Source organism: Numida meleagris, chromosome 12 (assembly GCF_002078875.1).
Source record: "Numida meleagris isolate 19003 breed g44 Domestic line chromosome 12, NumMel1.0, whole genome shotgun sequence".
NCBI classification, from domain to species: Eukaryota; Metazoa; Chordata; class Aves; order Galliformes; family Numididae; genus Numida; species Numida meleagris.
The window spans coordinates 2,575,100-2,601,718 of record NC_034420.1 but is presented as its reverse complement, the minus strand read 5'-3'; the positions used below and the strand labels follow the sequence as shown (position 1 = coordinate 2,601,718).

Sequence of the window (26,619 nt, the reverse complement as noted above, 5' to 3'; positions counted from 1 at the left end):
CTGGGCGGCCCCCGCGGCGGCGCTCCCTACCCCGCGCTGCCGGGCCCCTTCCCGGCCATCGCCGCGCCCTTCGAGGAGTCGGGGCCGTACGGCGTCAACCTGAGCCTGGCGCCCGGCGGCGTGATCCGCGTCCCCGCGCACCGGCCCATCCCCGGCGCCGTGCCGCCGCCCGTGCCCAGCGCCATCCCCGCCGTGCCCGGCCTGGGCGGGCTCAGCTTCCCCTGGATGGAGAGCAGCCGCCGCTTCGTCAAGGAGCGCTTCACGGGTAGGCGCGGCGCGGCGGGCGGGCGGGCGGGGGGCTCCGTCGGGCACGGAGCGGCCGCGCTGACCGTGCGCTTCCCCCCGTGTGCAGCCGCGGCCGCGCTGACGCCCTTCACGGTGACGCGGCGCATCGGGCACCCGTACCAGAACCGCACCCCGCCGAAGCGCAAGAAGCCGCGCACGTCCTTCTCCCGCGTGCAGATCTGCGAGCTGGAGAAGCGCTTCCACCGGCAGAAGTACCTCGCGTCGGCCGAGCGCGCGGCCCTGGCCAAGTCCCTGAAGATGACGGACGCGCAGGTGAAGACGTGGTTCCAGAACCGGCGCACGAAGTGGCGGTGAGTGCGGAGCGGAGCGGAGCGGGCGGCCCCGGCGGGGAGCGGGTGTGCGGGAATGGCCGGGAACCGGGGCGAGCCGGGGGGAAACTGGGGCGGCGGTGGGAAGATCGGTAGGTGCGTGCGAAAATTGGAGGGATCGCTGGGAAAAACGGGGCATCCCCGGGTTACATCGAGGGAATCGTTAGGGAGTGAGGGGAACTGATGGGAAAGGGGAACGAGTTGTGGTGAAAAACGGGTGGTGGTGAGAAAATCGGGAGAATTATTAAGGGAACTGGGGGATTTGCTGGGAAAATTGGTAAATCGTTGGGACGGCAGGAGGAATTATTGTGAAAAATGAGGGATGCGTCGGAAAAATTGAGGGTATTACTGGGAAAATTGAGAGAACTATTGGGAAATCACGGGAGTTATTGGGAAAATTGGATAAATTATTGGGAAAAATGGAGGAGCGGCTGTGAAAAATCAGGCAACTATTGGGAAAATGGGGAGAAATACTGGGAAGTTAGGAGAATTGTTGGGAAAACTGAGGGAGGTGGTGTGAAAATCGGATTAAGCGTTAGGATAAACTGATGAACTACTGGGAAAAATAGGGGAAGTAGTGGGAAAATTGGGGGAGTGAGCGTGGAAATGGATTAACTGTTGGGAAAACGGGTTGAATTATTGGGGAAAACTGGCTGAATTGCTGGGGAAAATTGGTTGAACTATTGGGGAAAATTGATTGAACTACTGGGGAAGACCGGAGAGGATCGTTAGGGAGACTGGAGGGAGTTACCCGGAAAACGAGGGATTCATCGGGAAAGGGAGCACGAGCCGCAGAACGACGGAGCTTCCCCAGCCGAGCCGCCGGGCCGCCCTGCTGCCTCCCGGGCCGCGTTCTCCCGGCGGAGCCGCGTGGCGCAGCGCGGGGTCCCGTCCCATCCTGTCCCGTCCCGTCCCGCCGGGTGCGCTGAGCGCTGAGCGCTGAGCTGTGCCCCGTGCCCGCAGGCGGCAGACGGCGGAGGAGCGGGAGGCCGAGCGGCAGCAGGCGAGCCGGCTGATGCTGCAGCTGCAGCACGACGCCTTCCAGAAGTCGCTCAACGAGTCGATCCAGCCCGACCCGCTGTGCCTGCACAACTCGTCGCTGTTCGCGCTGCAGAACCTGCAGCCCTGGGAGGAGGAGAGCGCCAAGATCCCGCCGGTCACCTCCCTCGTCTGAGCGCGGCCCCGGCCCGAAGCGGACGCGCGGCGCCCGCGGAGCCCCGCGCACCCCCCCGCGCTCAGGGGCAGGGCCGGGCCGGGGCCGGCAGCGCGGGGCCGGGGTCCCGCTCGGAGGGCGAGGGGTTCCTTTTTGTAAGAAGTGTTAATAATTTAATTTATTTATGCATCGAGATTTTGGGCACTATGAATACGGAATTATATAAACCCTCGATTATTTATATCGAAATCCGGACGTAGGCGTTTTGCGTTGGCTTTGGAACGAAAGGCCGTTTTCCTTCTTATTATTATTTTTCATTTTTTCCCCGTTCTGAGGACGGGCTCGAGAAGAGGTCCCCGAGCGGAGGGGCCGAGCGCAGCCGGGGCCGCCTCGCTCCGCTCCGGGCGCGGTCGGTGGCGGCCGCCGCTCCCCGCGATGCCCCGGGGCCGCCCGCCCCGTCCCGCCCCGAGCTCCGCGCACGGCCCCGCTCCGCACCTGCTCGCACCGGCTCTAGAGAAAGCGCCTTACGGTTCACCATAACGAAGACTGGGGGTTGGCACGGCCCGTGTATAATACTTTGTACTTGTCGAGACGTGTAAATAAACGGTTTCTTTACAGAGGCGTCTCCGCTCCGCGCCGGGCCGCGCACAGCCGCGGTGGGACCCGCGGGGCTGCGCTCGGGACTTCGCCTTTTGGCTGTTGGGTTTTCGTTGCTCTTATTTTATTTTATTTTTTTACGACATCTCTATGTATTTTTTTCTTAACGAACGAAAGTCGCGCCGCGCTGCGGGTGCGGGGAAGGGCCCCAAACGGCATTGGTAGCGCGGAGCGGCCGTGCGGGAAGGGGACATCGGTCGCCGTTCGAGGGGGGGTCGGTAGCGTTCCTCCCGCTTCGCCCCGCGCTCGCTTTGCGGGTCGGGACCGAGCCCGTCCCCGGCGGTGCCGCTCGGAACGCGGGGCCGCGCGGCCGCGATGGAAAACGCCGACCGAGGGGAAGCGCCCGGCGGGGACGGGGCGATAAAACCGACGCCGAGGAAATGTCGACCCGGCGGCGGGGGCTGCGGAACGCACCGCCGCGGCTCCGGGACGGCTCCTGCCGGGGGGGTCCGAGGGCCCGGGAGGGGAAACTCCGCGGGGAAGGGAACGGGCTGAGCTCCGCGCGGTGCTTGGGGCCGGGCGCCGGTACCCGTGTGCTCGGTGTTCCGTGTCAGCGGTCAGCGCTGTTTGAAGGCAGCGCTGCTCTCGGCTGTCCGAGCGGTCCGTGGCCGTACGCTTACGTGTTCCCGATTTTTCCCAAACAAATAGGGCCGGAGCTGGGCGCGCTGAGCGCGGTACCGCCGCACACCGCAGCCCTGGGGCACGCAGCAGAGCAGCCGGCGCGGAGCCACGCAGCGCTCACAGCCCCGCAGCCAGCAGCGCCGGGAGGACGGGCTCGGCCCCACCGTGGGACAGCGGTGGGGGGGTCCGCTCGGGCCCCCACCTTCCCCGAGGGCCTCGCGAAGCGGCGGCCTCCAGCCCGGCCCAGCAGCCGCAGCGCTGTGCGCAGGGAGCCGGGGGCTGGGGCCGGGGTGGGGGGTTTGTTTCTCGTCCCCTTTTCGTTTGAGGACGAGACGTGAGCGGCTGCTGGGGGTGCAGCTCCGTGCAGGAAATCTGCACCTGTGTTCCGAGCAGCAGCAGGGAACGCCAGCGGAGATGGACGCGCTGCGTTGCCCTCGCTGTGGGTGACCGCGGCCGTCCCTGTCAGCCCGGCTCCGCCGTGGCAGCGCCGCACAACAGCCTGCACTGCGCCTTCGGGAGGGCCGTCCCTCGGCGGAGCGGAGCCGTGCGGGATAGCACAGTGATGCTCCCAGCGGGCGTCCAGTGTTCCCAAGGAGCACAACCCTGGGGGACGCGGTGCCCGTGCTCAGAGGGCCCTTTGGGGTGCGCTGGCGGTGCTGACCCCGCAGGGGCCCCGTCCGCACCCTGTGCCCAGGTGTGCGTGGCCGTGGGGCAGTGTGGGCTGGGGCAAGGTTCCCCGCATCCCACCAAGCGGGGTTGGGTACCTCGGTGTTTGATGCTGCTACAAAAGTGATGATTCTCAGCGGCTGGAGGCTTTTTCCTAAGCAATCTGAACGGGTACGTGTCCGCGTGTGCACCCGGGAAGCACAGATAGTGTTTGTGTTCCTTTCTTTTCAGAAGCTTTAAGCCCAGGGAAACCCGTGGTCAAACCCATCGCTGGATAGGGATGGGAAAGTGGAGGATTGCTGAGTTGTCAGCAGGACCCGGCTCCGAGCAGATGGCTTAAACTTTGCTGAGCGGTGCGTGCGGGTGGTTTTCTGTACGGTGCACAGAGGTACAGTGTGGGACTCAGCCGGAGCCATGCAGACATCCTTAGAGCCCCCCAAGCCCACTTCCAGCCCCAGCCCCTCGGAACACCCGTGTGCACGGCATGGCCTTCTCTGTATGAAAATGGCTGCAGAATTTGCATCACTCAGCATTATTTTGTGCCCCGGGTATTTGGTGTTACGGAGTAATGCACGACGATCAGATAGATCCGTACAGGCAATCCTTTTCCTAAATGAGCCTTAACATCAATGGGTTATTGGCTCTCCTTTCCACTCAGCGATGGAAGCACAGCCCTGGTAAACACGCAAACTGCACAGTATTCAGAGCCCCGCTTTACCAAGGTGTTTCGCTCAGCTGGGCCAAAATTTAGCTTATCTGTAGCTAACATAAATAATACTGAGATTTACACCTCCCCATGCACACGAATTCCCCCTGACGTGTGCATTTCCGCGCCGCAGCCATCGCCACCACTGTGAGGAGCAGCTGTGGGGCCATGGCTCACCCCAGAGAGCTCCTGGGCTGCTCCCCCTGAGCTGGCAGAGCACATCCTGATGTGGTGCTGAGCCCACGTTTCTGTGCGCGTGTTCTGTTAGGGACACCAGGCACAGCCGTGTCCAGCCTGTCCTCTTTGTGCTGGGAGCAAACAGCAGCCGGGCAGTGCTGCTCTGCCTCCAGCACTGCAAGGCTTCTGCAGGCTTTTGCAAATGGAAGGTCACGAACCCTTGCCAGGCTCCTTAGATGACTTCAGCCCGGTGCCACAAGTGTTCCAGAATGCCCAAATGATCCCATTAATTTGGCATCCAGTATGTGCTGCATTATACATAGCGACTTCCATTGGCACATGCCACATCCAATCCATTAGTTGTGCGCAAATGCACTTAAGTTTTTTATTGCTCTTAGTTTTGTGTCATCAGCAAAGAAAGGTAAAGTTGATCTTCATCTAAATCACTGACATGGATTATTGCAATTGATTACAACGAAGGAAGAGCTTTTCAAGTTTCAAAGTTATGTTGTCTTTTATTTCCCCAAGTAGTAATCCTCACTGTTTAAGTTATTGCGTGAGAACGGTGTCTGTAAGGGCTGTCCATATTGCATTCCTTGTTCAGAACATTTGTGTCCATAGGCTGCTGCCACGCATTTCCCTCCCCAGCTCCGTACAGCTCGCTGCCTCGACTCCTTCTTGTCACAGAAATGCACTGAACGTTCCTTATTCCATCCACATACAGAGGGCAAAAAGAGCCATCTGTGTGCCCGCTGCGGGCCGAGGGAGCCACGCTTTAATGCGAGAGTCAATTTATCTATGTTTGCAAAAATACTGTTTTAATTGCCATGTAATCCGGTGCTCATCACCAGCTCAGCCGCTCCGCTGGGGACCGGGTGGGAAGGGCAGAGGGGGCTGCAGGGCTCTGTGCACTACTCCGGGTGCCCGCAGCCCCAAGCTCAGCTCCCTGCCCTCTGCTCCGCACCGCTGCACCATTCCCCACCTGGGTGAGGGCAGCGGCTCTTCAGATAGAGCGGCGAACCCGAACTTGGAAAAGGAAGGATAATTAACAGAGCTCGTGGCTGAGGGACGGAGGGGTTAAACACGGGGGCTGCTGAGGGTCTGCGAGGCTTTAACGGAGCGAGAGGGCCGGCTGCTCGCTGGGGTGCGGAGATCCATTAAGCTCTGTGTATCTCATCTACTTTACATCAGCTGAGGACACGACCCCGAGTACTTAATCGGTGCTATCATATAAAGGCATTAGGTTCTCCCTCGTCCATCCGCACGCTGTTCCCATTAGGGGTAATGTGGGGCAGGCACGGCTGGGCCGGTTCTGGCAGGGCTGTACGCTGCTGGTGGCTGTGTGCACAGCCTTGTGGGCAGCTCGTCCCTCCTTGGTTCCCATAGACAAAACCAGGACAGAAGGGTGCAGCCCTGCAGCCCGGGCCGTAGCTTCTCCCAAACCCGTGCTCCTGCGCACCATGCTGCTTGCTCACACCTGTGCTGGGATTTCTCCGTGTCTTCCAGAGGAGGCTGCGATGCTGATTGCTTCTGAGAGCAGCCCGCACGGTGGGGAGCAGGAATGGGCTGGGAGCTCCGCGGCCTCGCTGCGGCAGCTGGCGTGCATGGCACCGGCTGCAGCGTGCGGCCCTGGAGGTTCCCGTGTCCTCAGAGGGTTGGTCAGGAATGCGCTGAGCTGGGACGTGGCCCTTGGGTCAGCAGGAGGTGAGGGGCTGCTGCCTGCTGCTGCCAGGATAGAGCCTGCAAATGGGAGCTGGCTGCTGCAGCCACTGCTGTGCGCAGCCCACGGGCACGAGGGGATCACACCCGCACCCTTCCCAGGCTGAAATGCTTCGGAGCGCCTGGGTAAGGCGAGGAGGTGAGGAAAAAGCATGCACAGGGCATTTGTTGAGATCTGCAGCATCACCCTGCTCTGACTTAATCAAGTGTAGAAACTGAAGTGTTCTAGGTTTTGGGTTTTTTTCCTGCCTCGTCATGCCCTGTCTTTCCAGCATCGACCTCTGTGAAGTTGCCCTTCTCCATTTATGTCTCAGCCAAGCGCTTACAGGGGAAAGGACACGGCTCTGCCTCACAGGGGTGGAGCAAAACCACTGTGCCCTTCTCACTGCCTTCCCCAGGTCCTGAAAAGGGCGGGGAAAGTAAAACAGCCCACGTCCTTCCTCGCGCTGGGACCGTGCTTCAAATGCTGCAGGCTGACGGCTGCCCAGGCAGCTCCTGGGATGGAACCTGCAGCCTGCCCCATATAGCACACCCCGACATCCCTCCTGGTGGAGGGAAGACCTTCTCCAGCACCAACACGTCCAACTTTCTCATGGGCAGCCAAATGTGCCTATCACTGCCAGGAAGCAGCTGGTATATTCCTCATGCTGCCCAGAGCAGTCCCGCGGTCCCTCAGGGGCTGCAGCTCCGGTGGCACCCAGCACAAATCACTCTTCACCGCTTCACATGGAAAAATGGGGACCCTGCCTCCGTTCTGCCCATCGTGTCGTGCTCCCGTCTGCTCATCACTCTCAGTCTGCAGTGTCCCAGCTACAAACTACACACTCCCAGCCCCTGTTCTTCTGCACGGGGTCACTGCAGCTCAGGTGGGGGCTGGCAGTGGGTGCATGGCGTGCGGGAGTGCTGTGGGGAGCAGCACGAGGGGACAGCTGCCCTAATGGAAAACGTATTGCTGGTGCGTGAGCAAAGCAGGCAGGCATGGCCTTAGAAATGGAAATAGTTCAGTGTGAGCCCATGCAGAGGGGCAGGGAGGGGTCAATTCCTGTGCACGTTGTACTGGGGCTGCTCCACGGCAAAGCCACTGTGCCACCACGCAAAGCAGAAGGCAGCAAGCATGCTAGCCACGTGAAGGATGGCTCAAAAATCCTGTGGAGCAGAGCAAGCACAGCCACACGGATAGCAAAGGGAGCGGGGGGGGAAGCACAGGGAGCCCCTCCGATGGCAGCATGCCCCCAGCACGGCTCCCAGCAGCCTGCAGGCAGCCGCTGGGCACGGCGGGCACGTGTGGCAGGGGCTGCCCGGCACCATCTGTGCCCGGTGACACTAGCGCGGGCTGACAGCGCGGGGTGGCAGCTGGGGGCTGCTCGCACTGCCACCTGCTCAGCCACCGCTCCCCTGGTGCTCCACGTGGGCCTGGAGAGGGGTGGCAGCACGCAGCCCGCAGGTAGGGCTCACGGGTTGTGCTTGCTCAGAGAGCAATGGGATATTTTCCTTTGTTTTAAAAAAAAGATCTGTTTTCAGACAGTTTCTGGTGCCCCGGCTGAACTGATGCTGAGATGGATGGAAACAGATGAGGACAGAGCAGAGCAGCCAAAACAAATCCCACACCTGTAGCTCTTCCGGAGCCTGCTGGGCACGGGTTGCTCCGCTGCCAGGCTGGTGTCCCCGCGTGGCATCAGGGCACAGCAGGGCCCACCGCCACGGGGAGCGGGCACGGGGCAATGGGCACCGGCCCCACCAGTGCTCGTGCCACGGAGAGGGCTGGCGGAGGGGCCAGAGCCCATTCAGAACAGCCCTAGCAGCTCCGGTCCTCCATAGCTCGGGAGAGCCCCACAGACGCGTTCCTCCCTCCCGTAAGTGCCAGCTCTGGGGCCGGGTCGGGTTGGGGTGGCACAGGGAGCACACGGCCGACGCGTGCCGCACGGCTGCTGCTCTGCGATAAGGGCCGGTGCGCTGGGACGGAGCCTTTGCAGAGCCGTGCTGATTTACGCAGAATCTGGCTCGTGGGGACGATTTACCAGTCCTGCCCGGTGCCAAATGCTTCCGCGCACGTTTCTGGTTGGAGTTTTCATCTTCATAACTGCATGCGTTTGCTTTTCCTGATTGCGTGTGCAAACGCTTGTCTAGACTGACAGGCGAGCATGCTGCAGGCAGCAGGAGCTGGGAGCTAGCTCGCAGGCAGCGCTTCTGGCTGAGCGGCCCTCGCCCCCGGGGCTGGGAGCTGGGATGGCCACAGCAAGGGAGCAGAGTGGGGCACGGGGGTCCCGCCGCTGGGGTGCACTGATGCAGGGGGTTTCCCGGCCCGTGGGGCACTGCAGCGGGGCTCTCCGGGTGTTTCTGCGTGGCCACGTCTCCCCCAGCCCACGTCAGATGCTGCCTGGTACCGACCCGCGGCGCTCAGAGGTATCCCCTGAGGATAACGGCGAGAGCGCTTGAAAAAATCACCCAGAGATTTTTCGGGATTTGCCTTCCGTTACGAAGAGCAAATTAAAAAACAGCTGTCCCGTGATGAGTTCATCCTAATGCAGTGTACATGAGCACATCTCTCCCCAGGAAAAGCTTATTTGAGCTAAGATCTGTCACGTAAAAAGCGAGCCGGTCTCGTGGAGCGTTCCTCGTGCTGGAGAAGCGATTCTCAACGGCAGTGTCACAGCCCCAGTAAAAACAGATCTCGTGCTCCCACTTTTTGGCTTGGTTCTGCATCATTTTAGCTTCCAGCCATTGGAATTGGTGGCACACTTGTTTGCTTGATGAGGTTTTGTTTGCATTTCGGATTCTTGCATCAGAAGCGGAGCTTCGTTCAGCCCGGGGCTTTCCCTTTGTTCCCAGCGCCCAGCAGCAGCGCGGGCATCCCGCCCCTCTCCCCTGCGTCCGTGCCACGCCGCAGACACTGGGCAAACTGGGGGGGCTGCGTGGGCAGCCCTTGGTAGGGCCCGGTGACGCTAACGTGGCCGGGAGCAAAATCATTAAAATACCGAAATTCGAAAAGATTTGGTGCCTCCCGAGCTGCGGAGGCGGCGATTCTCCTCTCCTCTCTGATCCGCTTCTCCCAAACACGCGAGCTCTGAAGGAGCTTTATTCTTCTTAAACGATCATTCAATTGTCCCCGGACTGTGTCTTTTGGTAAATTTATTGCCGGCTATTTAAAAACAACAACAACAACAACAAACCGAAACCGAAATGCATTTTGCATATTAACGCGTAACTCTTGTTCCTGTCTGCGCCGTTTGGAAATGGTTGGATTGCTTTTATAAAGAAAAAAATGGCTAATAAAATTGGCCTCAGCACCGTTGCTTTGCAATTCTTATGAACAGTAAAGTGCTACTTACAGTCATTGATGTTAAAAGCTATTTCTAAATTATGGTGCCATTTATTATCTCTAGTGTCCAAAGTAAGTTTAAATGATGCTTATAATTCATGTTTTACCAAATTTCCTTTTCCCCCCGAGGATACCTCTGATTAACTTATGCACATTTAAGCGCTTTTTAAATTCTTCTTTTATTGCCATTATGCTCTGAAAATCTCAGCGATTCTCAAAAATGGGTAATAAACTTGAGATAAAATGCTGCAGTTTTAGATCAATGCTGACATATCGCTGCGGTGATTTCTTCAGAGCTAAAGTGATAATGCTTCATATTTACAGAATATATACTAGGTTATTACTACGGTATTACCATTTTGTTCTAAGATGAAATGAGTAATTTACCAATTTATTAAACAGTTACATTTAAGTATTGCTTAGGACATTAGCACACCAATCTGTTTACTTAGCTTGAAGAGTTACCATTAAGAAACCCTGTTTATTTAGGTAAAATTTGTAATGATTGTGCCCTCCATTAAGAAACTTATTTTTCTGCAAGCCTAATTGCCTGGAAATGAGTTTCTCCTTATTTACTGTGGTGCATTCTGCTAAGCCAGCTAAAAGTGTCACCCTCGCAAGAAGCGCCGGAGAAATTAATAATACATATACGGAGCAGTTTTAATTAGTATAATACCAAACGTTACTAAAAGATTTATGATCCGGCTAAAAGTTCTAACGATCGCAACAGGAAAAGGTCTGAGCGGTGGCAGCAGCAATCTGTTACAAACAAACACGCGGAGCCGAGCTCCCCCAGCCTGGGACGGAGCAGAACGTCGGCTTCGCTGCACCCCAGCGTGCCCCCAGGTGTGGTCGCCGCGCTCTGACCCCGCAGCAGGCAGAAGAAATCGGGGGGGAGGGGGCAAAGCGGTGGCACTGGATAGCAGCTGGGTCACGGGCTGTGGGAATCAGCAGCCTCCCAGCGTGGAGCTCGAGCTGCCCTGAGTGCCGTTAGAAGAGCAGCGCTGCGAGCTGCTTTCCTGCGCCGTTCTCTGAGCGGCACCGCTCCGCACGCTGCTCGCCGCGTCCAGGAGGGCAGGCCACGAGCAGGGAGCGGCGGTGGATGCTCCGTGTCACCCAGGAGTGAATCACAGCATCCTAGTGCTGCTGTTCTTGGAGTTCCTACCAGGAATGCACGTTGCTTTGGGACCCTGGGGCATGAGCAAGCACTGTGGTGTGTTGGCGTGTTTGTTTTCTCCTGGGTTTGGCCTCCAGCAGCACTGCCAGGAGTGAGCTTCCCTCTTCAGGTGTGGTTTGGGAATATCCAAAGCCCACATGAGAAGCTGACCGTGTCCATTACCCCATCAAGCTGCCCAAACGCAGTGTGCAGGTGCTGGCTCGTGCTTCCTCTGCCCATCAGGAGCACGGTGGGGCGGTCTGCAGCCTGCAGGTAACCGGTCACACTGGTGGGAGCGGGGTCACGCAGGGTGTGACGGGTCGGGAGCGGAGTTCCCTGGGGCAAGGCAGGGAGCAGCATCCCTGGTGGGCGTGCTGAGCCCGGGGCTGTCATGGGGTGAGCGTGCAGGGTGTGCACGAGGACATCTCGCTGGGCTTCTCCCGTGCACTGGCTGGGGCAGTGGCCCTCCAGTAAGGCATACCTCGGTCCTGCTATCAAGAGGACAATGTGCAAACACACATTGCTTTTCCCTTTGACTTTCACGCGGAGTTTGTTTTCTGTATGAACAAGTAATTGATGGAAAATCTCCTGCCCATTATAGAAGGATGTTCCATGCCTGTCACCATCAGTAGTTTTGGCAGAGGTGAGTGGATTCCAATTCTCTATTCCCTTTTGCTTGGGCACCAGGGTGCTTGCAGGAGAAGCATGGTGTGATGTGAGCTGAGGGCTCCTCGTGCTCCTCAGCAGCAAAACCTTCCTTGCTCAGTGCACAAAGCTCTCTGTCCCAAAATTTGGGATGTCACGATGGACACGGACTCTGCGCTGGGGCCCATTTCCTTCTGAGTATCTCTTGGGAAGATGTGGGATCAAGAAGCAGCAGGGCCGCAGGCTGAGCCTCCTGCTGCTGCTGCCAGAGAACAAATGAATGTCAGAGGTTTTCTGAATTGTCTGCGAAACGCAGATCTTTATTCATTCCTAAACTTTGTGATGTGACTTTCCTCATTTGTTCTTCCCAAGGCCAGAAAAGGAAACACCGTATTTATTCTTGCTAATGCAGCAATATTGATTAAGTCATAAAGAGCATATAAATACATATTGACTCATATTACATTAAAGTATCTATCACTTACTACTTGTTCCTCAATAATACTACAGTTATGTAAAAAAAAAAAAAAGCATTAAAATTGGCATTACCTCAAGGAAAATAGGATCTGCCATCATTATTAATATCAGGCTTTGGCAAAGAAAAGCTTTAGAAAGGATACAAGTGTTAAAAATGGAAAACCACCTCCTCCCTCGGCAGGGCTCGGATGTTCCTGGCTGCAGCACTCGTCTGGGGGGTCCTGTCCCCTGCTGACGTGGGCAGAGCATGGGGCTCCTTCCACCCGAGCCCTTCGGCCGCAGCCAGGGCTGGGATGTGTGCGCTCGCTGCTCCGAGCCCGTGCTGCTAAAGCAATGAGGCCAGGAGAGGAATTTGTTAATCTCTACATTTCTCTCTTGCAGAATGTGTTTGGCCTTTCCTGTGCAAGGAGAAAATCCAGCAAAATGCTGTCCACATGGCTATTTTGTGCTTCTGCTTGTCTCTCCTTCTCTTTGTAATTAGCCTAATGCGATATCTGATCCCTGCTCTTTTTAGTGTTTGTGTGCCGGCCTGACAGGGCCGGGGCTGTTATTCCTTAGATAAGCTAATCACTTCTTAATGACCGCACAAGGTATCTTTGCTGCACCGCGTAAAGAGGTTTAACTTTTCCCGTTAAGATCTGCCTGCTGGCTGCTGTTCTGCTAACGCGTGCAACGCGTGTGCGAGGCGTGTGGCGCACACACACTGGGGCTGCTGGAGGGTGCACGAGGGCTGGGACGGGAGGAGCTCGCTGTGCTGCTCTGAGCTCTCCTTCCCAGCACCACCCAGAGCCACAGTCCTGGGAGAAGTAAAAGTGCCCATAGGCCCTTCCAGCCCAGCACTGCCGCTGAGGCCTTGTGGGCATGGCACGCTGCTCTGCCCCAGCCCGGGCAGCTCACATCATGGAATCGTGCAGTCATGGAATGGCCTGGGTTGGAGGGGACCTTGCAGATCATCCAGCTCCAACCTGCTGCTATGGACGGAGTTGCCACGAGTCAGATCAGGCTGTGCAGGATGCCACCCAGCCTGGCCCTGGATGCCTCTGGGATGGGGCACCCACAGCAGTCTGGGCAGCAGTGCCAGGGCCTCTGAGTAAAACATTTCTTCCTAACATCTGACCTAAATCTCCTCTCTTTTAATTTAAAGCCATTCCCCTTTGTCCTGTCACTATCAGACTGCCCCTCCTTCTCTGGAAAGTTCTGTCCCCAGCATTTATGAGCACCTGAAAGCACCAGTTCGGCAGGAACCTGTGCTCCGTGCTGACAAGGAAAGGGCCAGGCCGGTCTGGGGGGGTTTAATTTCACTGGCTGGCTCTAATGTCAGTCTTATCAGTGATATCTTTTCTTTCCCAGTAGCATGTTCTAATAAGAAACTAAATCACTAAGACAAAAAGCTCCTGGCATCTCCATCTCGTTGGCTCCTACTTCCATCTATGGCATGTTTACAAGAAAACATTTATCGCCGGCGTGCTTGCCGGCAGCGAGGGAGGAGGGAGAGCAGAGAGGAGCGGTGCAGCATCTTGGCCTGTGTTGGGCTGCAGGAGGAGCCGGGGGCTGTGGGCATATGTGGGGACGTGTGGGCTCACCGGGCTGCCAGCAGCACTCAGCCTGCTCTGCATGCAGCGGGATGGGGCAGGAGCTCAGGTGCTCCCCCCAGCCCTGGAGGGTCCTGCTGCAGAGCCGAGGGGCACAGTGTGGCACACAGGGAGCTCTGCCCCACTCCCAGCTCCTGCTCACGCCTGCAGCTCACTCCTCCCTTGCTGATGTGGCACGACGGGGTCCCAGCTCCAAGGGGGTCCCATCTGAGGGAAGGCACGAGGGGGCCCAGTGCCCCCACAGACCCCACAGGGAGGCGAGCAGCTCCGGGCAGCTCTGGGCAGCCCTGCAGCACCGCCGCCGCTCCTTGCAATTAGCAATTAGCAGAGTTATATGCCTTCGGTGCTGGTTACAGGCATCAGCGAGCAGTTCTGTTTCTGCTTTCTCCCTGCAGCTTGGCCTGACGCTTGTGCTTTAATAGCAGATGCTGGAGGATAATTAGAGCCGCTGCAGATAATGCCGCGGGCGATTTGCTGCTGCGTGCTGCGTGGCAGGGCTGGCACCGTGTGCCCAGGGTTTCCAGGGCTGCAAGCCATGTGCCATGAATTTTGGAGGCGGAGGAGCCGGGGTGAGGAACGGCCAGTGGTGGGGATCCCCCTCTGAGTGATGGATGGGGCACGTGGGGTCCTGATGCCCAGTCCCACAGCCAGGTGCTCCCTGCAGCCGGGTCCTCTGGGCCAGCTGGGATTGGAGGCTGCAAGGCCAGGAGGCCATGGGCTCCCAGCAGCCCCACAGCTCTCACCCCACCAGCCCCTTCACACCGCTTGCAGTGCTGCTCCGCTCCGCTCCCCCTCGTTTCCCTCAATTCCCCTCAAAAAGAAAACAACAACAACAAAAAAAAACCCAAAACCCATGGTTAATGTAATATTACATCAGATTGTACTCCAAGGAGCAGAAAGCCAATTTTGGGGGAATGTGAGCCAACCTACATTTAACTGGAATGCTGATATTTACTGTTGCAGTGATTTGGGCCCATAGCATGGGTGAAGTCACCGGCTGGGGATTCAAAGTCCAATTAGGCAGTGCTAATAGAGGAGGCGGCGATGCTTCATTGAGAGAAATTACCAAAATTGTACTTTTAGGACAGTCAATTAGCTGTGTTTTGACAAAGCAACAAAAAGATGAAACTGAAGCCCTTGAAAAAAGAATGAGAGAATTCAGAAGGAACATGTCTGTTTGGGGAATCCTAATATTTTTTGTTGAAATCATTAAGTGAAATTAAATACTATTTTAAACCAAAGGGATAGAATATCTAATTAAGATAGAAAAAAGGTTTGGGGAAGGGTATTGTTGAGGGGATTAGAGGAATGCTTTACAATCCGTGTTGGCTGAGGCGGGGCCCAGAATATATTAGGTATATTAGTAACGGGGATGGGAGAAATCCCCTGACGAGCCGCTCTGGAGCCGAGCAAGGATTTCTTTAGGGTGACTCTCGGGCTCCGATGGCTGCGTTTCTCCCAAGACCTAAATCCCCGCTTTCTGGCTCTGTTTCGGTCCCAGACCAGCGTATTGCTCCAGAACAGAGGCCGGGTGATGGGCTGCGCTATGAGCTCCCTCCCAGCTGTTTCTGGGGAGGTTTGGGAGGCTCCTGGCAGCAGCAGCCCCTCCAGCACAGCTCCTGGGAGGGTGCAGCCTGGCTGGGGAGGGCAGGAGGCTTCCTTGGCAATATTTAACTAACTTTGTGTGATTTTCCAACATTTTTCATCCGTGGCTCCTCAGGCTCCCGCTGGTAACTCACAGCTCCAGCGAAGCCCTGCAGCCCAGAGGCCTCTCCTGAAGAACTCAGGTTTTGACCTATATCATAGCTGTTTAATTCATTTGATATACAGAGACAGTTAGTGAAATATGCATGCTATATTGTATTAAAGAGAAATGTAACCTTCAATTGGTATCTGATGTGCACTTTGCAATAACTGCTATTAGTTGTCTATAAAACTCGTAGACATCATTTGATTTTATTACCATTGTATTATTTTACTTGGGAACATATAGAAGGAGTGGTGATTGCAGGTCTTCAAGCGCTTACTGGGAAATATTTAACGCAGAATGTTTTATTTATTAGCGTAAAGAGACACAATGGATTGTTGGTGATTAAAGTGATGATACTGCTGCCATACTTGTCAAAAATATAGACCTAATTCAATAGAAAGGCGACAGTCAGTCTCCATGTTGATCTATGCTGAAGCAAACTGCCTCTGAAAGCAGTACAAAGCCTGAATTGGCCTCTTAATTTTATGCTCTAGGGCATAGTATAAAAAAGGGAATTCTTTCTAAGTGCCTGTAATTGCATGTTACCAGAACCTAAAATATAAGCCGAATTTTTGAAATTATAAGTGTTAAGCTTTCCATTTCAATTCCTTCCCCTCCTCCAAAAAATCATCGCAACAAAAGAGACCTCTAAAATGCCTCGTTATCCCACATCATTAATAAAAGATACAGCATACTTAGCCTTTAATTGCAAATGTACATTTTGAAAGAAAATACTTTTTTTTTTCTTCTAAAGAAATCGCTTTCCCTCTCTCCCAGTTGCCAGCGCGGGACCCAGCACTGTGCTTCCAGCAACCAACCTCTGCCTGCTGGAGCTCTGCTGCGAGGACGCAACATTACTTGTAGGGGGATGAGCAGTGCAAGGCAGACGGGCATCGCTGGCCCCAGTACTGGTGGTGTGCTGGAGCCCAGCATTGCTGCAGCTGGGTGTGGGGTGGCAGGAAGCACGGGACGCACTGCTGCTGCTGCATCCTGCTGCTTGCCATCCTGCAGAACAGCAGAGCGGCAGGGGCTGACCTCGTCCTGTCTCCTGCTGGGAGCTGTGCCCGGTCCCGGAGCTTGGGGCAGCGTGGCAATGCCAGAGGGGTCTGTAAACCTCAAATATTCCAGTGGGGCAGCTTCTCCTGTGGGAAGGGCTTTTATCCTTCCCCTGCCCCATGCCGAAACAGGCTGAGATTTGCACAAGCACACCGTAGCACCTGCCTTGAACAGTCGGGTATTCCCCTTGCACTTGCATGGATTAGCGATTACAGCTTCGCTCCTCTGAGATGACAGCAGGAAAAAAAAAAAAAAAAGAAAAAAAAAAGATTAACCATTTTGTACACTTGATGGCTTCATTGGACAGGCAATAAGTCAATACAATTGAATTGGAGAAGATAGTGTTCAAATGCTATTATCTGGCTCTCCATTATTGAACTGGGATCCTCCGAGTGACTTGCAGAGGTACCTGCGCCTCCAGGATTCCCTCCCCAGGAACCTGCTCCTCCAGGCAGCTCCTCACACCCCACAGAGCTCATCGTGTGGGGCAGGCCTGGTGGTGTCTGTCCCCTTTCCTCTGTCGCCCGGTCGGGATGTTAGGTACAGGCAGGATCCTACTAACAGTGGGTGTAGGATGCTGCGTGTGCAGCGAGAGGAGAAATCCACCCGCAGAGCAGAGAGCGGCGATGCGATGTGTCCCCGGGGAGCGTTTGGGGCTTTCCAGAGCTAATCTGCCCCTGTGCGTATCTGATTTTGCTGTCTGGAGGCAAGATTGCCAGGGTGCAGCCATCGCAGCCCTGTGGGATTTGGTCATTCAGGGCTGCTCAGAGACCACAGGGATTTCACCCGAAGGAATTCCTTGCGTGATTTTGGTGCCCTCATCTTACCAGGAAGGATAATGGCACTGTGAAGTGTGGGGTTTGCAGAGAGGTGTAGGCAGGCTCTACAACAGCTCAGGGTGCACTAAAGTCAGATTCAATGTGGATTAGATGGGTTTTGACCCCAGCAAATTTGCCTTTAAATTAAACCTCCCTAAAAGAAAGGCAGATCAAGCCAAAACTTAAACACCGCAAGGACTGCTGCTGGTTTTAAGACTTCAAAAACATTTAGCGAGCAAAATAATCTGTCTCTCCAATGCAGCCCCTTCTTTACAGGTTTGAATATTCCAGTCACCCTTACTCGGCGGTGTGAAGGTTCGAATTCGTTGTTTGCAGCTTCCATCCCTTCTCCCCGCCGAGGACTTTCCCCAGCTCCACCGACTTGATCAATTTTCCTTTCGCCATCCGTAATTTCACAGTGCCCTCTCGTGTACGGACACCTCCAGTGCACAGTGCACAGCTGCTCTGACACGGCCCGCACGCACCTGCCTGCTGCCTCGCGCTCCTACAAGAGGGCATCGCATCCTAACGCGAGCCCTGATCCCACACCCACCGCACGGACATGGACTTATCGAGTGCCCCGAGAGCCCTCAGGCTTCCCAGCTGTTAGCTAAGGGTCCTGCCCATCTGATGGCGAAATCGGAGCCTAAAGCTGCAGCAAAAATGGATTTGTGTTGTCACTGATGGGAAAGATGCCTGGAGCACGGGTCCTTGAGGGATCTGGGATGCGGCTTGTCTTGGTGGTGACACCTCAGAGCGAGCCAGCATGGGGGCAGGGTGGATCTGTGCTTTCCGGAGCATTAACAAGAAAAGATGAACCAAAATAGTCCTTGCTCTATCTCCACTGATTTGGGTGGATTTGTTGTAAAACAAGACCAGCGGGGCTCTGCGAACCAGGGGCACTCTTCGGTGCTGTAGGGAGGAGCAGCAGCAGCACTGCAGCTCCGCAGAGACCTCAGGCTCTGGCAGCAGGTGGCAAGTAGGCATGCCAGGTGTAAGGAGCCTGAGAGTCCCTCAGTTGGCCTTGTGCTCCTGGACAGCCAACCTGTACCTTGTAGATTTGCAGCTGATGAGAGCTTCCATTTGTCTTGGGCCTGACACAGCCTGTTGGTGGATGCTGCGATGACCATGAAAGAGAGATGTTACTGCGAAACTCGTGGATCCTGCCGAGCTCAGGCACCTGGTCCTCTGCTCAGCTCCAGCGCAGCCCTGTGCCGTGGGCAGTGTTCAGGACATGGGAGATGTCCCTGCCATGTGCCAGGCATGCCTGATAGATAGGAATGGGAATGTACACGAGTCACAACCTGCAAGTGGGCAGCATGTGGGTGATGCTAATGCTGGGAGTGCCAAGGGCTAATTGATCTGTTAGCAGCTCGCTATTAACGAGGCACCTAGGGCAATCCTTCCTGCTTCTACACCCTGCTGGCAAAGGAGCCAGAGGGACTCCGGGCTCTTGCTGAGGTGACAGAAATGGCAGGTGATAAGTAAAGTGACTGAAGAGCACTGCTTTGTAATTAAATGTTAAAAGGCACCGCAACCAAGGTAAATGAAATTGATGGGACCTGCAGGAAGCCGCTCAGATGCGTGCAGTACATCTGGTTGTGTCAGGCCAGTTAACAATTTTAGTTAACAAAACAAAGTGAAGACGTTGGCAGGAGAGGCAGAGAGCTCAGCGGCAACTTGTCAGAGATTTGCAAATAGAGAGCAAAGCCTGAAACGTGCCATACGAGACAGATGGGAGCTCTTGTTGTGAGGCTGCTGTCTGCGCTCAGACTTCAAATTTGGAAAGAACTGAGAGCTATTTTAAAATCCCCTCTTTTTTTTCTTTTTCCTGAGGAAGCTGGAAATCCTTTTTCTAGTAAAGGGAGTACTGTGTTCTTTTGCGTATCTCCCCAAGCACTTCAAGGACTTCTTGGGCCAGAGTCTGCTCTCTGCTCTCCCTTAACTGATTTTTCTTTTCCCATGAGCATGTCCAACACAGGTAAGGTTCTGATGTCCCCAGCATCCTCTGGCTGCCACTTCCACAGCTCACCCTGTGTGAAGATCTGACTCCTTTTTTTTCCTTTTTAATCTGCCACCTACAAGCTTCACTTTCTGACCTTCTATCTCTTCTGTCAGTGGGACAGCAGGCAGCTGTCTCAGCCTCCATGCTTCTCGTCACCGAATTGCCCCTTACGCTGTTTTATTTTCACAGCACAGGACTATTGCTACCTATGGAAGATGCAGCTGTACCCTATGCACATACAGTGACCTCATGATATTTTCTGCCCCTTGCAGTGGGGCAGGAACTGGGATGGTGAAGAAATTAGGAACTCGTCGCATGCTTGAGATGTGGGGCTGCCTGTTGCTCTAAGCTGGGACAGCAGGGAGAATGCTGACCATTCTTTTGACTCTCTTGACATCTATATTATCACCTTTGTGTACCAGTGGGAGTTGGAGAACAAAGCATGGACTCTGACTGATGTGCTTGAGGTCCCTGCTTTGCATGGCTTAAACATGTGGGCAAGGTCAAGCCTAGGAGAGAACCAAAGGATGAATAAGGAGGGATTATTTCTTTCCTGGAGAGGTTTAGTTTGAATGTGGAAACTGTGAGTTGTGCAGAAAATGCTCTCACTGAGCCAAACGGGGCCTGGCACACAGCTCAGTCTCTTGGTCTGTGATTTGGATCACCTCATCCCAGCATGGAGGACTATGGCTGAGTGCTCCCGGCCTCCACCGTGCAATACCTTCTGCTAAGTAACCCTCGAGCATCAGTGCTGTAGGTGGGAAGAGTCAGGGAAACCTCACCTGGGAGACCTGGAGCAATGCATGAAATGCAGGATGAGGCAGGCCGGTAGCAGCAGCTGCTGTGGGGTCACTAGGTGGTGCTGTTGATCTTGCTATGAGAACAGACAGCTTGGAGAGGATGAAATCTCCCTCCTGAAGCTCACACCCAGAGCATGGGCCCAACATGGTGTTGGACTGACAGCACCCTACGTGCCTCTCAAACAGCAGATGGGCCTGTTCTTGGGGCCCTGACACTGGAGGAGCTATAGAGATGGAGTGCATCTAACACAGGAAGCTCAGGAACCAGACATGTGCATGCTGTGGGCCCACCTCACAACTTTAGTTCCACCTTTCCCAGAACCCGTGGAAGCAGTGGAGGTTATTGTAAAGCTGAAGTGGAAGAAGTAGCAGTGAAAAATGACAACCAGAACAGGCTGCTTTAGTGCCATCTATTCCCTCCCCTTTCTGTGGCCTTGGTCACTGACTGATGCCGTGGTCAGGGGAGTTCGTGCACACCTGCACCGATGTGGAGCATCACTTCAGGACCAGGTTCATTGGTTTAATGAGCAGAGGAGTGTTGGCAGCTGGCAGCAGATACAGCAGTGGTGCACAGCAGCAAATGATAACCCAGTGGGAGGCATTGCAGACCCCTTAATGGGGCAAGGGTGTTTGGTGGCTGGAGTGTGGCTCTGCCTTGCCAGCTTTACCTGTGCATGGCCTGGTGAGCTCCTCACTGCCATATTCCTGCCTGACACATCACAGCCCCATCAAATCCAAACTTTTGCCACTTCTGCTGGGAGGTGGTCTCACCTTTGGGACTAGCAGGGCACAGAACATGCCTAGACTTTTAGGGTCATTTTTTTTCCAGACAAAAAATCCAGAAGACTGCAGGTGGAGGAGCAATCTGTACATAATGCATGCCTCACGGCCATGGCTTCTGGGGAGGAGACAGCAACTGGGAGCACTGATAGGATCCTGGATCAAAAAGCTTGCTGTAAAGCAGCACCAAGTACACCACATACTGACTTGTGAGAATTCTGTTTATACCCTATTTAAAGACCAGAGACCCTCATTTGGTAAGGACTGGCCTGAATATTGGCAAGGCAGGTGAAAAAGTTTGGGATGGATACTATTTGCCTTTGAATTGTACCTGGTACACAGATTTTCCCTGCTCTCTTTCAAGGTGTGGCTCTAACTCATGTCCAATATGAAGGCAGGTAAGGAAAGAGACAGCTCTTTCTGCTCATCCCTGCATCAGGGCCATATAACTCACTGGAAGAAGCATCTTCCTTACACCCACGTTTTCTTCCCCCTCCCTTCCCCAGAGTATGCCCATGCTAACCCACGTACTCAGCATCTAGCTCCTGTGACACCTGGGGCCCTGACCCTAGCACACATGATAATCCGTGAATTGTTGTTACGATCCAAGTTACTGCAAGAATCCAGCTTGTACTACTTAGCACTGCAAACAACCAGCAGAGATCTAGGCAGATACAATCCATCTGGGCATGAGCAGAGCCACATCTGAACCTTGGCTGCAGGCACAAAAGCTAACTACAGTTTTCAAGGATCACAGAATCACAGAATTGTAGGGGTTGGAAGGGACCTCCAGAGATCACTGAGTCCAGCATCCCGGCAAAGCTGGCCACCTACAGCAGGCTGCACAGGTAGAGTCTTGAATATCTCCGGAGAAGGAGAATCCACAACCTCCCTGGGCAGCCTGTCGCAGTGCTCTGCCACCCTCACTGTGAAAAAGTTCCTTCACACATTGGTGCGGAACTTCCTATGCTTCAGTTTGTGGCCTTTCCCCTTGTCCTGTCCCCACAGAATGCTGAAAAGAGGTTGGCCATGTCCCTTTGACTCCCACACTTAAGATATTTATAAACATTAATAAGATCACCTCTGAGTCTTCTTTTCTCAAGGCTGAACAGACCCAGGTCACTCAGCCCTTCCTCACAGGGGAGATGCTCCAGGCCCTTTATCATCTTTGTGGCCCTCTGCTGGACTCTCTCTAGGAGATCCCTGTCCTCTTTGTACCAGGGAGCCCAGAACTGGACACAGTACTCCAGGAGAGGCTTGACCAGGGCAGAGTAGAGGGGGAAGATCACCACCCTTGACCTGCTGGCCACACTCATTTTAATGCACCCCAGTTCTCCACCCACCTCACTGTCCACTCATCTATCCCACACTTACTCAGCTTCATTATCAGGATGTCATGGGAGACAGTATCAAAAGCCTTGCTGAAGTCAAGGTAGACGACATCCACTGCTCTTCCCCCATCTACCCAGCTGGTGATGCCATCATAGAAGGCTACCAGTTGGTCGAGCACAATTTTCCTGTGGTGAATCCATGCTGACTATTCCTGATGACCTTCTTCTCTTCCAATTGCCTGGAGATGGCATCTAGAACAAGCTGTTCCATCACCTTTCCAGGGACAGAGATGAGACTGAGTGGCCTGTAGTTCCCCGGATCCTCCTCCTTCCCTTTTTGAAGACTGGAGTGACACTGGCTATCCTCCAGTGTTCAGGCACCTCTCCTGTTCTCCAAGACCTGTCAAAAATGATAGAGAGCACTTCAGCAGTCACCTCTGCCAGCTCCCTCAGCACATGTAGATGCATCCCATTGGAGCCCATGGATTTGTGCACATTGATCTCACCCAGATGCTCCTGGACCACCCCCTCCTCAACCAGAGGGAAGCTCTCCATTTCCCGGCCTCTCTCTCTTCCCTCCAGGGTCCCAGAGTCCCAAGGGGCAGTCTTTGAAGCGAAGACCGATGCAAATAAGGCGTTCAGCATCTCCGCCTTTTCAGCATCCCGTTACCAGGACACCTCCCTCGTTCAGCAGGGGACCCACGTTATCCCTAGTCTTCCTTTTACTGTTAACATACTTTAAAAAACCCTTCTTATTATTCTTTATCTCCTTTGCCAGCTTCAGCTCCAGGTGAGCTTTAGCCTTCCTCATAGCTTCCCTGCAGGCCCTGACAACACTCCTATACTCCTCCCAAGAAGACAGACCCTTCTTCCACGTTTCACAGACCTTCTTCTTGCCTTTGATCTTATCCATGAGCTCCTTGCTCATCCATGCATGTCTCCTGCCTCCCTTCTCCGATTTCCTACTCTTAGGGATGCACCAATCTTGAGCTTGGAAGAAGTGCTGTTTAAATGTTTTGATTCCTTTTTATTTAAATGAACCTTAATTCAGGTGTTGGTCGTGTTATTTATGACTTTGAGCTAGTTATCTCATGCTCAAGGCTTGATCATTCATACCAAATGTTTAGTCTCTGTACACATTGGTACAGCTTTTAGGGCATTTAATAAATGAGTAAGGATAAACTTTAAGGTGAGCTCAAATTTTACTGTTGTGAGGCTAATGCTGGGTATAATCTATCTGTGTAACTTTGTGATACCTGAGTACCTTCTTTGTGGACATCCTTGTCTGTCATTCCTCCATTTTAGATGTAGATCTCTGAAATGGGGCCCTGACACACAGTGGATCCCTTGGAAGCAAACGTGAGGCTTCAGAAGAGATGGAGCAGCAGCAGCAGATGCTGCCATTAGCATGCAGGCTTGGTCGTCAGCTGCCCTTGGCTTCCCTCCAGCGCGCGGCTTTCTCCAGTGCTGAAGGACCTTCTGATGCAGGCCTTGGGCTGCTCTGCATAAATAATGTGCTACAGGCGAGGCCTGGATGGAACAGACTGTATACTAACAGAGGATGAAGAAAACTCCTAGTGCCACCCATGGCAGGATCAGAGGATTCAAAGACGGCAGTAAGGAGGTGAGGCTGAGAGGATCTATGGCTGCAGGACAGCTCAGTCCCTACTGCTGCAGTGCTGGAATGCCCTGCCACCAGGTATTGCTAGCAGTTTCCTGGTGACAGCAGCTCGCATCACCTGTGTCACCCAGCCTGCTCATTGCAGTTGCTCCAGGTTCAATGGAAACACCTGGATTTTCAGGTTTGTAGGTGTTATTTCTGATGTTGAGGAAGGGTAAGTGTTCTGATGCCTTTTAAGAATTTCTCCTGGAGTTCTCTTGGGGAGGAATTGTTGACTGGAGAAAGGAGGAGGAGCGCTATGGAGGGGTACATGACAGCAACGCAGCTGAAGGTTGTGTCATCATGTCAGCATGCAAATTAAGATTGCATAGGAAATCTTTATTCTGTCTGTAACTTCTGATAGCTTGTCTGCAACCATGCTGTGGCTTTAACCGTGTTTGAAATACAATTTCCTAACTTCTGTAAAAGCTTACTAGAAAGAGAATTCCATTAAGGGAAACCATGTTGACTCCGATTTCTTCCTCAGTTTTCCCAGTGCAGCTATTTCTAAATCACTTGTAAGCTTTTTCAGCTATGTTGAATATTAGATGGCATAGAGTTGAGCAGAGTAAAATGATCGATATTGTAATGGACTTCTCATCCTAGTACATGGCAGAAATAATAAATGTCATGATATATGACAGTCCTTCTAAAGCCCCATGGAGCCAAATGAGATGCAGTAAGCATATATCTCCTACTTGCTACCCCTGTTTTGCTTCTCTGTGTCTGTCCTTTGTTTCCTCCCACATTTATTTCCTCGGTAATGGAAGACTGTAATTGAATTAAAAGTGACTCAGTATGAAGAGGAACATGCTGTGGCTGCACCGCTTCCCTTTGACAGGGCTGGGTGGACTCCTGCAAATGCAAGCTGTGCTGAGGGCCGCGTGGAGCACGCGTTGGGGTGGTTTGACGAGCAGCTATATGCTCCTGTTGGCTTTATGTGAGCGAGTGTACATGCACACAGCTGCAGCCTCCTTCACTATGACCATGGAGTGGCAGCTCTGCATCTTTGGTGTGGCAGTTCTGCCTGCAAAAGTCACGAAGAGGACTGCTGTGGCCTAGCACCAGGAGCTTGGGAAAGACGCAGAACAGCTTATATTGTCCTTGGAACTTTCCACCCCTGAGGTTTCTGGTCTTTCCACACCCGTCTGGCTTTGTTACCAATTTAAAGAAACTGCGTACCCCTGATTTTGTTTGGCATTTATCTCCCAGTGGGCAGTGAATGAGATAATAGAGTTAGGTGCTTGCTCTTGCCATTCACACGGAGCAACACACACCCATCTTTACTTTTTCCCCCTTGAAGTTAAAAATGTCTTTTATCAAGCTCTTAGATTTGGCATTGTAATGGAAAACAGATGCAGGTTGTGGTACATGCAGATTCATTAAGTTAATCCTTCCTTGTACAGATTTGTGGTATTTTAGGTAATTCTGCATTTCCAGGATAAAGTAATGAGCTATTCTATTACACTTATGCTCTCTTTTGACCTCCAGTTTCCTCGTGTTATTCATGGTTTGTCACACCTAGCGGCAAAAGCTGCTCTGCTTAGAAAATGTGACTGTGGGGCATGAATGAGCAATGTCAGGGAACGCTAGGTGACACAGGTACAGGTGGGATGACTCTGCTTCTGACGGAGCGTGTGTGAAGGGAAATATGTACAGCACAGGGGCTGAAATGCAGTGCCCACACCCACTGTACCAGCAGAAGTCTCTGTGCTCCCTCTGCCTCTTCCCTGCTCCCGGCAGGAGCTGCCATCAGCCCAGCACCTGGCTTGCAGGCTTTGTCCCAGCGTAGTTACTTTTTCTGTCATGAGTGCGTTTTCCAGAGAGACGATGGTCCCAAACACACGGTGCCCAGTAAGTGCCCGTTGGAGGAATGCAGCCATTACCAGAGCTACCACAGGAGCTGCAACCAGGCTCAAAATGGAGTGCAGAGCTGCTCTGACATGACACCTATGGGGTGGTTATTCCCATACACAGGCCGAAATCCCCCATCCTCACCCACATGTCAAGCAGCACTATTTGTCCCTCTGCATGGCTTACAGACGTCAGCTTTGTTGTGCCTGTATTTTAGTTAGCTGGTGGCAATCCACTCGACAAAACTCAGCAGACATCTGCTTTCAAGTTAGCAGGATTGCAGGGGGATGCGTTCCGGTCAGCTGCAGCTCACATCACCCATCATGTATTGCACCAAAACATCAGACATTGCACCGCAAAATACGCTGGGTTGGACACGTGCAGTCGCACTGTGCTTCAAACTGAGGGTGAGTTTTGTGGGGGGCGAGAAAGGTGAATGCCACACGCGGGCAGCTAAGATGCATTTGGGCACCACGTGACTTGTCTCCTTTTTGGTAACAGAACCGCTTCCTACTTTTTGAATACGAACGCAGATATGAGGAATATGAATGACACACTGCAAATGAACGGAGAGACGTCAGCGCCAGCACCCTCTCGCGCGGCCGCCTCCATTTTGTGACCGCCTCAGCCGTGGGCACCGAGGGCCGCGCTCACGACCCTCCAGGCGGGCGCGCGCGGCGGGAATGGGCGGCATGGCGCGTGCGCGGTAGCGGGGCAGCGGGGGCGTGTCCGGCCCGAGGATCTCGCGAGAGTGCGCGGGCTATATCTGGGAGGGGGGCGGGTGCGGGGCTTCCTTTAGTGCGCGTCCGCCCGCAGCGCCGCATCCCGTGCAGCTCCTCCCGCGCGAGCAGGCCGAGAAGATGGAGGACAGCGCCATGGACATGGAGAGCATGGGCCCGCTGCGTCCGCAGACCTTCCTCTTCGGTAACGAGCTCGGCCCCGCGCTCCTGCCCCCCCCCTCCCCTTCTCCCGGCTCCTCCCGTCCGCGCTCGGGCCGCGGAGCACGGTGGAGGCGGCCGGCGGGGCCGCGGCCCGGAGGGGCTTCCCGTCGGGCGGCAGCGGG

The 26,619-nt window shown here is 54.3% G+C and overlaps 2 protein-coding genes across 2 annotated transcripts in view; both read left to right on the top strand.

Annotated features, from left to right (window-relative positions):
- Positions 1 to 1,830, top strand: TLX3 (T-cell leukemia homeobox 3; the record flags this gene model as incomplete). The annotated part of the gene is made up of 3 exons (XM_021410842.1): positions 1 to 265; positions 353 to 596; positions 1,578 to 1,830. Coding segments are annotated over 3 exons (720 nt in total), but the record flags the coding sequence as incomplete, so codon positions are not given.
- Positions 26,324 to 26,619, top strand: part of NPM1 (nucleophosmin) — an 11,406-nt gene continuing 11,110 nt past the window's right edge. Inside the window, exon 1 of the mRNA XM_021410507.1 lies at positions 26,324 to 26,480. Within this exon, the coding sequence (XP_021266182.1) occupies positions 26,417 to 26,480 (64 nt within the window). The 5' untranslated portion in view covers positions 26,324 to 26,416. The remainder of the gene's footprint in view (positions 26,481 to 26,619) is intronic.